Source organism: Balaenoptera acutorostrata, chromosome 16 (assembly GCF_949987535.1).
Source record: "Balaenoptera acutorostrata chromosome 16, mBalAcu1.1, whole genome shotgun sequence".
Taxonomy (NCBI): Eukaryota; Metazoa; Chordata; class Mammalia; order Artiodactyla; family Balaenopteridae; genus Balaenoptera; species Balaenoptera acutorostrata.
Window position 1 is genome coordinate 86,499,345 of NC_080079.1, and position 9,617 is coordinate 86,508,961.

General features: G+C 36.1%; 1 protein-coding gene across 3 annotated transcripts in view; it reads left to right on the plus strand.

Annotated features, from left to right (window-relative positions):
* REEP3 (receptor accessory protein 3) overlaps window positions 1–7,518 on the plus strand; it is a 98,483-nt gene extending 90,965 nt beyond the window's left edge. For 2 of the 3 annotated variants that reach the window (XM_057530833.1, XM_057530831.1), the window contains 2 exons: window positions 3,667–3,821; window positions 4,507–7,518. In XM_057530833.1, coding sequence (XP_057386816.1) covers window positions 3,667–3,821; window positions 4,507–4,563 — 212 coding nt within the window. In that variant the 3' untranslated portion in view covers window positions 4,564–7,518. The remainder of the gene's footprint in view (window positions 1–3,666; window positions 3,822–4,506) is intronic. The other variant, XM_057530832.1, reaches the window with a different exon arrangement.
* Window positions 7,519–9,617: the final 2,099 nt, after the last annotated feature.

The following is a 9,617-nucleotide window of genomic DNA, read 5'->3' on the forward strand; positions in this document are numbered from 1 at the left end:
GACGGAAAGCAGCCGACCTTGGCATCACCTTTGTCGGCGCCAGCAGCACCCCACCAGCTTCCCCTTGCCTGGGCTTGGAGGACCTGCAAACCATTCAGCCAACTCGCCGGGCTCCTGTTCAGATAGGGCATCCAGATTCGGGCTTTTCTCGTAATCTCGGGTCTCCCCCTCTTCCGAAGTCTTTAAAATCCTCGGACAACTTTGATTAATACTGTTTCCACCACTCACAGCAGAATTTTCATATACTCATTTTCAGGTTTTTAAGTGGAATAGAAAATGAATATTTTATTGAAGATATTTGACTTGACTCCTCTCTTTTTGATGCAGTTTAGTTTAATAACTTGCTAAATTAAGCTTGTCGACTTCATCTCCTAACAGATCCCAAATTTGGCTACTGTCTCCTCAATCCCTGGACTCTTATCATTTCTGGCCTGTGGTACTGCAGTAACCTCCCTGCTTCCAGTCTCATCCACTTCTGATTCATTCTCCAAAGTACAAGAAGACTCTTTTAGAGAACCAAAATCTAATCATGTCACCCTCCGATTAAAATGCTTCAATGCCCCCTCCCCCTTGTTCTCTGAAGCCCAAGCTCAATAGCGTTTGGTATATTAGCTCCCAGCCTTGGCATCCCACTCCTTCATGTGCTCGGTATATAGAATCATGAGTCTTTCAGGATTCGGCTTGGCCACCACGTCCTACAAGAAGTCTTCTCTTACCGCCCACTTCCCCCTACTGTGTGCTCCCGTAGCACCTTGTCCTTGTCTTCTATTTACAGCATTTATTACAGTATTGTCATGCCCACTAGACTCTGTCTCCTCTACTGGACTATATATTTCTTAGGGTAGAAAAAGACAGTTGTGTGTTTTTCAACATAGTATCCCCCATAATTTAGTACACTGCCTCACACGTAGTAATATTTTTCAAATATCAATACTTGTGGAATAACAAATCAATCCATCACTTTTCCTGAAACAATATTTAGAAAACTAAGATTTTTTTTTTTAGTTGAAATTAGGAAACAAAGAATAAGATGTATATATAATTATTGTTTTGAATGTAATTCCAATTCCTAATCACATAAAGTGAGAGGCAATTAAAATAGCAAGGGCCGTCTTTGTTGAAATGTAGCCTTATGCTTCATCTGTGGCCTTAGAGAACTTTTTGATCACAGTCGCTTCCTTTCTGGTTCTTTCCTTGATTCTTTATTCTATGTTTTACCTTAGTTTTATTATATTGGGATTAGGTGTATTATATAAGCAACAGCAATAGAGAAAAATCTACAAATGGCAATCTAAAAATATTTTTTCTGGTTTATATTCCCCATTTATAGAAGTAATACAATTTTTTAAATAAAAATTTGGCAACTTTTTTTAAAAAAGGAAAAATTAAGAAATTTAAAATCACTTAAAAGCCCACTTCCAACAGATATAATGGTTTCATTTTTATGTTTTTCAACACTTTGTTTCTATACATACATTTTTTTCCACTTAATATTGCACCAAGAGGGTTTTCCCAGGACTACTGACCCCATTCCCTCCCCTGGCCACACTGACCTCCTCACAGCTCTTCCACATAGTTATGCTTCCCAATGCCCCGGGGCCTTTGCACATGCTGTCATGTCTACCTAGAACAAACTTCCTCTGACTGCTGCAGGAAAGCAAAGGATCTTGGCCTAGGTAATGACTGATTCTACTTCCAAATCCTTTCTGATTTCTAGCCTAGAAGTCTGGCAGCATAAAATTGTACTTCCTTAATATATAATTAAAGATGTTTATCTTATTATGAGACCAGGAAGCTTTTTTTTTTAAATTAATTTTTATTGGAGTATGGTTGCTTTACAGTGTTATGTTAGCCTCCACTGCACAACAAAATCAAAATGAATCAGCTATACACATACAGATATCCCCTCCCTTTTGGACTTCCCTCCCATTTAGGTTACCATAGTGTATTAGGTAGAGTTCCCTGTGCTATACAGTATGTTCCCATCAGAGACGAAGAAGCTTAATTATAACTCTTCATGGTTTGCTTAGTGATGCTCAAGTTATTCATGTCCTATGAGAGCAGATTAATAAACAATTATTCAGTATACTTTTCTTCACATGCAAGAAGTCCATCTCTTGCCCCCTCCTGAGCCTGGAAAACCTGCTACTTTTTTCTCATCTGAAGAAGGTATCTATGCTCCTTACCTTTATTGGAGGAGAATTTGAAATATAATGGGGCCTTGTAACCTCACCCCTGTCTTTTTTTTTTTTTGGCTGCTCCCTGCGGCTTATGGGATCTTAGTTCCCCAGCCAGGGATGGAACCCGGGCCCTCGGCAGTGAAAACACAGAGTCCTAACCACTGGACTGCCAGGGAAGTCCCTCACCCCTGTCTTTATAACCTCCGTAGTACTCCAGTTGCCTTAGACTTGAGCCCCTCTCTTTCGCCATCCAGGCAGTAGTTCTCAAAGTGTGGGCCCGGGACCAGTAGCATAAGCATCACCTGGGAACTTGCTAGGACTGTAGATTCTCAGCCCCACCCCGGGCCCAGCAATGTGTGTATCAGTAAATTCTCCAGGTGACTCTAATATGTGCCAATAAGTTTGTGCTAATAAACTCTAATAAAGTTTGAGAACCACTGCTTCAGGAATGGGAGTGTTCTTGTCCCTGAATCCCAGCCTCAGGGTGCTCTCAGATTTCCTGACAGTAACCAGCCTGACTGGATATTTGCATATTGGCCAATGTTAAGTCTTCGTTGCTACACATAGCAGCCTGTTAGCACACCCACACGATCCATCTCTCACTGACCCTCCTGATGCTGGCTATTTTCTTTGACTAACATCAGTCCTCATAGCCTGTGGTGTTTCTAATTACTGTACCCTGTCTGGCTGGGTTTTATCTTAGCAGCTGCAACAGTGTTGGTTTAACTTCTCCATCACCTGCCCCCAGTGAATTATCTTGCCCGAAGTTCTATCCCCTTTGGGTCTTATATGACTCCTTAAGTTCACTATACCATTTCTGGTCTTGACAAAAGGTTTGACACGTTGCGGGGTTAGAAGGACCCTGAGTCCCTAATTAAAGTCAAAGGTACAAATAACAGACCAAAACACACTGTTGCTTAGGTTGCTTAGAATTCACAAAAAGGGGACTTCCCAGGTGGTCCAGTGGTTAAGACTCTGCTACCAATGCAGGGGGCCCGGTTTCGATCCCTGGTCGGGGAACTAGATCCCACATGCCACAACTAAAGATCCTGCATGCTGCAACTAAGACCTGGTGCAGCCAAATAAATAAATAATTTTTTTTTTTTTAAAAAGAGTTCACAAAAAGGAGAAAGGGCAGGAAGAGACTTTTCACTGTGTACCTATTTATATTCTTTGATTTTTGAACAAGACAGCCGTGTTAACCTACTAAAAAATAAAGTATTTTTAATTATTCTGAAAAATGCATAGTGAAAATAGGAATGGCCAGGGAAAACTTCCTGGAAGAAATGCGTTATGAGCCTCCTCTAGAATAGTGCAAGGGGCAAAGATTGATGGTAAAGGTCAGGGAACGCCTTCCAGATGAGACAGGGAGAAGAGCAAGCTGGCAAATGCAGACCATGCAGAGAACCGCCAGTAGACAGGGTGAAGAGGCGGTGCTGACTGGCATCCTTTTACCGAAACATGCTGGTTTTGACAACTCGTCTAGGTGATGGAATTCCACTGAGAGATGGAGATGGGAAAACAGATGAAGAAGCGGATGGGCCATATTCAGATGATGAGATGTTAACACACAGAGGGCTACGAAGATCACAAAGCATGAAATCTGTGAAAACCGTGAAAGGCCGAAAAGAGGTTAGTCAGGTATAGAGTTGTTTTCCCAATGATTACTATTAAGGGATTTCCCTGCTGCATTATCATTTAGGGTATCCATAAATGAAGGATTGGAATAATAGAGCACCGGCTATATTTAAAATTCTTTATTCAGATCAGATGGATTAGGATCTCTGGAAATTTAGAAAATGGCAAATTCCTAGTCTTCCACTATAAGTAGAAAATGGTATTCTCACATAGCAAAATCATACGGTTGATGTGAGTACCCAGTGCCAGCCCTACGTATATGCAAAAAAAAGGCAGCTAACAGTATTAAGTATGTAGTTTTGTTTTGAACCAACTCTAAATAAGGATTAAATAGTAAAAGTCTATCCATAATAATATATTGTCTTTGTGCCCAGAAAGCATTGGAGGATTTCAGCGAATGACCTCAGATTATTGTGAGCAGTGTTCATTGACATGTACCCAGCAAAGCATAAATAATAACAGTTAATGTTTTCATTTTTTATTAGTGATAATAATCTGTGCATATATGCAACATAATGCCAACTACATTTTGGAGTATATAGGTAGTGCTGTCTTTCGAGTACACACTTAGCGCATAATTGATTCTTTATATCAGAAAAGTTAAAAAATTATTACTGTGATTGTGAGCTATTAAGTCCTGTCTTACTTCAAAACCTAAGTCATAATAATAACACATTTCTCTCTTCAGGTGCGGTATGGGTCACTGAAATACAAAGTGAAGAAGAGACCACAAGTTTATTTTTAGTCATGTACATGTCAAGTATCCCAAGACAAATTATGCTAATACATCAACTTTTTTTTTTAACATCATATATTCAGGATTTATACATTAAAATAATTCTTTAAATTGTGGTGGTGATAGGATTTACTTTCATCTATTTAAATAGTTTTTATTTCTTTAACAATTACTTCCAAATCTTGACTACTAAAGGTAGTTATGCAAAAATTGATAGATAGATATATCAGAAATAATAGAATACTGTGTTATCTATTGTCACATTCTTCAGAACACTGAGTGCCTGGGATGTAAAGTGAAACACAAACCCACAGTATACTTGAAAAGAGTCTTTTTATGGTTCAAGATATACCAGACTTTGTGATATTGTATTGTGTTTACCTGTATGTCTGTTACTATCCTCTGTATCACATGAGGATAGTAATTAAATAGGCCTCTGATCTAGCAGTGATAGAACAAGGGTATAATATAAGATAAAGTATGCTTTATATTCTTCAAATTTTTACTTTCTTAATACTTTCTAGTTTTTCCACCATCAACTGAAAGTTTTCAAGGCAAATGTTTGAAAACCAGGTATCTACATAGCACTTTCATTCCTGACTAGTTTTGCACACTTGAAAATTGTTTACTTATTTTACAACTGTACGTTTATTTTAAGTTTTATTAACACTGTGTTTATTGTTATTTGTCATATTCTGGCATGTCAAATTTGTGCCTTGAATTACATCATCTCTTTTCCTGTGGGTTTCATTAGTTATATTCATTTAATTTTAATAATAAAAACCAGAGCTTATTTTTCAATTTTAACTATTTTTACTTACCTTCTTTACAGATAAGAAGTTATTTTAAAATTCACCAGCTTCCCATATTTAGCTCTATAGTGTAGTTGAACTTAGCATGTTTTTGTTGACACTGGTTATGTTTTCAGCTTTTAAAAGTGGTAGCTTTTGTGAAATGGAGTCAGAGACCAGTATAGCACTGAGGTATCTTCTAATTCATGAAATTAACCAACAGCCAATCCATTCAGAAGCTTGGCACTGATACGAGCTGCTGATTTATAAATCTGTCATTGACTAGAACCATTTGAATCACTTCACTTCTGGCTGAGATAATTTCCTGAAGATACCTGCCGATGCAAAGTACAAATGTTGTTAATCTTACATATTAGAAGTTATTAGAATAGATTTTAGAAAAATATCATTTTTTTAATCCAAGAGAATTTGAGTTACTGAACTTTGAGGTTTTTTAGGTGGCATAGGTAACTATGCATTATGAACTCTTAAGTAAATATATTTCTGATGATGGTTTTAGTGATCAGTAATCAAATTTGTATGATTGTACTTGTTCAGATAATTTACTTGATTTTTCTGTTTGTCCAAAAGAAAAAGCAGGGAGAGAGATTTGTAAGACCTTTGACCTTTCTGCCTTCTAAGAAGTGGAGCCACCTGGCAATGTATATTCAGGACCTACTCAGAGTGTTGGTAGAGAACAGAGTGTTTACTCAGGAGTACCTTAATATAATTCATACATTTCTCTTGATACAAGTCTTAAAATGTCTGATAGATTATCTCACGTTCTTGATAAGTACCACCGAGTAAAACTTCATTGAACTTATTTTCCCCCAAAGTTTAATTCCATGAATATCTTCATCTATTTTACCTTGACCAATTTTTAGCCTCTTCGTTTCTGGAAAGACTCTTTGTGTTCAAAATTCCTATGAATTCTGGTTATAAACTCTTGGAAGAGAGTTTTATTTATTTTGCCTAGTACTAGACTTCCCAGTATAAATGCTACCTGTGCCATGCTTATCTTTCCTACACAAAGGCAATGTCATCTCAAATTGCCTGACACGGTCATGTAAGTAAGTGACTTTGTATCAAAAACATTACCTTTGGGGGCTGATTTGCACCACTGTATTTTTTTTCAAGTCTAACTTCAGTATTAAACCTATTCTTTAATTATAGTAAACTCATGAACACTGTCCTAAGTTGGAGGAATTATTTATCCCTCTACACTTCTAGAATCAAAACGTTTAATGGAGGACAACACTAGTTTCAAAGAGATAATGCAAGTCCTTCTGTTTAATTGTATCTCTTTACACTTAACAATGCTTCTTCTGATGTGTTTGTTATATCCTTATATACAATCAATGTCATTTTGCTGTTCTATCATTTCCTTTCTTTCCTTTTCTTATATTTCTTAAAATGTGCTTCTTTTCTTTTATGTGTGTTTTAGCATGCTTTCTTTTGAATTTTGTATAATAAACGTATATTTTTGTTTCTTTTAAGGTGGAACAGGTCATTTTTTGTTTTTCTGCTTTTAAGTCTAATGCTTTTAAAAGAGGTATGTTAATCCCTAGAGCACAGTGCCTTGCTTTCCCCCATTGCTTACCACTTGGCGGATGGGCATTGGATGCTGCACGAGCCTTTAGGGCACTGTTTTGGTAGCTATTAAAGTTTATCCAGAAATTGTAGCTGGTGTTTTATTTTATTATATAGTCATTCAACTTGTTCATAATATTAACTATTTCCAGGGTTTGTTTGGAAGTACCAACTGATCTATTCTTTAGTTCACCATATTTTTTCTGGTATAAAAATGGGCCAGAAATAAGCCTTATTGCTAAGGAATTAATTATGTAAACCCCCATAGACCCTGCATAAGATTCCCTCCACACACTTCCCTATATGTATGTGGAATTGGGTAGAAAATGAGGCTGCCAGCATTACCAGTTATAAATACTTGACTACACAGATTGATGGAACAAAATTATTAAAGTGTTTTCAGGGAACTTAATCCATATGTCACCACCAAAGATTTCTACAGTGTTATATGGTATGCAAATATTCCAAATTTCTGTAAAACATTGGTTAGATAAATGTTTTTCTTTCTTTCTTTTTAAGTAACACAGTTTATACTATGGAATGCTTGAACTTTTGTGTTATTAAAAATAATACAACTGTTAAATATTAGTAATTTGTATTTTTAATTGGAATGAACTAAATTTTTATTTTGATTTTCTTTTATCAGGAAAAATAAGAAGTTAATATGTATTGAAAAGCAATTTCCTATGGTTTTTTCTGTTTAAGTTGATCCATTTGCAAAGCAGTTACGTAAATTTTGAAAAGATCGTTATTATGGTATGCAGTGTATGTTTCTCAGTAAACATCACTTAAGAGTAAAGCTTTCTGAAAGGAAAGTACAGCATTTATTCTCTTAATGTTTTTAAGATTTAATCTTCTAGCAGTTTTCTACAGATATAATGTATTTTAACTCTTTAAACATTGACCATGAATTAACGTTTTCTCTTCTAACACCTTTTAAATCTATGTACTTTAGTAGTTAAGAGAAAGCAGTTTTGCAATTTTTAATCCCTTTGTAAAGGTTATCTTTAGGCCTAGTATGGCGGTAATTTTACAAATGTGGTTTGTGAAAACTTTAATATAAAATAAACTCACTTTATTAGTGATAACTTGTATTTTTTTCCTGTGTCAGAATATATATGTTAGGTTCCATGAAATGATATTATTTATTACTGAGTGTCTCTTGATTACATAGTAGACACCATAGGTACACACTTAAGATACAAATCATAGAGCAAATTATAAAAATCATATACATTCTTTGAAATATTGCCATTTGCAACAACATGGGTGGACCTAGAGAATATCACACTAAGTGAAGTAAGTCCGAGAAAGACAAATACTATACGATATCACTCATATGTGGGATCTAAAAAGTAACACAAATGAATCTATATACAAAACAGAAACAGACTCAGAGACATAGAAAACAAACTTACGATTACCAAAGGGGAAAGGGGTGGGGTATACATTAGGCATATGGGATTAACAGATACAAACTACTATACATAAAATAGAGGGCCTTCCCTGGTGGCACAGTGGTTAAGAATCCGCCTCCCAATGCAGGGGACACAGGTTCGAGCCCTGGTCCAGGAAGATCCCACATGCCACGGAGCAACTAAGCCCGTGCGCCACAACTACTGAGCCTGCATTCTAGAGCCAGTGAGCCACATCTACTGAGCCTGTGTGCCACAACTACTGAAGCCCATGCCTAGAGCCTGTGCTCTGTAACAAGTGAAGCCACCACGATGAGAAGCCTGTGCAGCGCAATGAAGAGTAGCCCCCGCTCGCCACAACTAGAGAAAGACCGTGCACAGCAACAAAGACCAACACAGCCAAAAATAAATAAATAATAAATTTTTAAAAATAAATAAATAAAATAAAATAGATAAGTAACAAGAATTTACTGTATAGCACAGGGAACTATATTCAATATCTTGTAATAACCTATAGTGGAAAATAACCTGAAAATATATATATATGTATAACTGAAAAAAATCTTACATTCTGGAGTGCTCATCCGTAGGATTACAAAAGAAACAACTGTTAAATTGAATGTTAGAAAAAGAAGATAGGAAAAAACAACCAGTACAGAAACCCTAGCCATCAATTTATATTGTTAGCTGTCTCAGACATAAAATATAACACAAAATTCAATTTTATGTATCCTGGAAATGTTCTGGGGTTCCATCTGTTTTAAAGTCAGATGTCTGTCTGCCTCACATTTAAACTTTAAAGAGAAAGCCTGTGTTTAAAAAAGTTTATTTGTGTGACTTCATTATGATATATAATGTTTTAAAGTATTTCCAAATGGAGTTATATTTTCACTTTTATTAGGATACATATCCTTGTGTTGATCCAAAGAAGTTAGAAATTTAAATAAATATTCAAAAGAATACAATGAATATATGAACTGCAACATTTTTTTCAGTGTTTTATTCTCCCTTTTAGTGGTTCACTGTTCTTCAGAAAGAGATTCATGGAACAAAAATCATGTCAGAGACTGATTCATTGTTCCCTGGAAAACATTCTGCCTTTTACCTACCCATCAGTATTCTATTCTTGAAACTCTCTCTTTATGGTCTGGTTTTAGTAACATTTTTTAAATTGCGCTTTTTTTTTTTTAAGTATTTGTGTATTTATTTATTTATGGCTGTGTTGGGTCTTCGTTTCTGTGCGAGGGCTTTCTCTAATTGTGGCAAG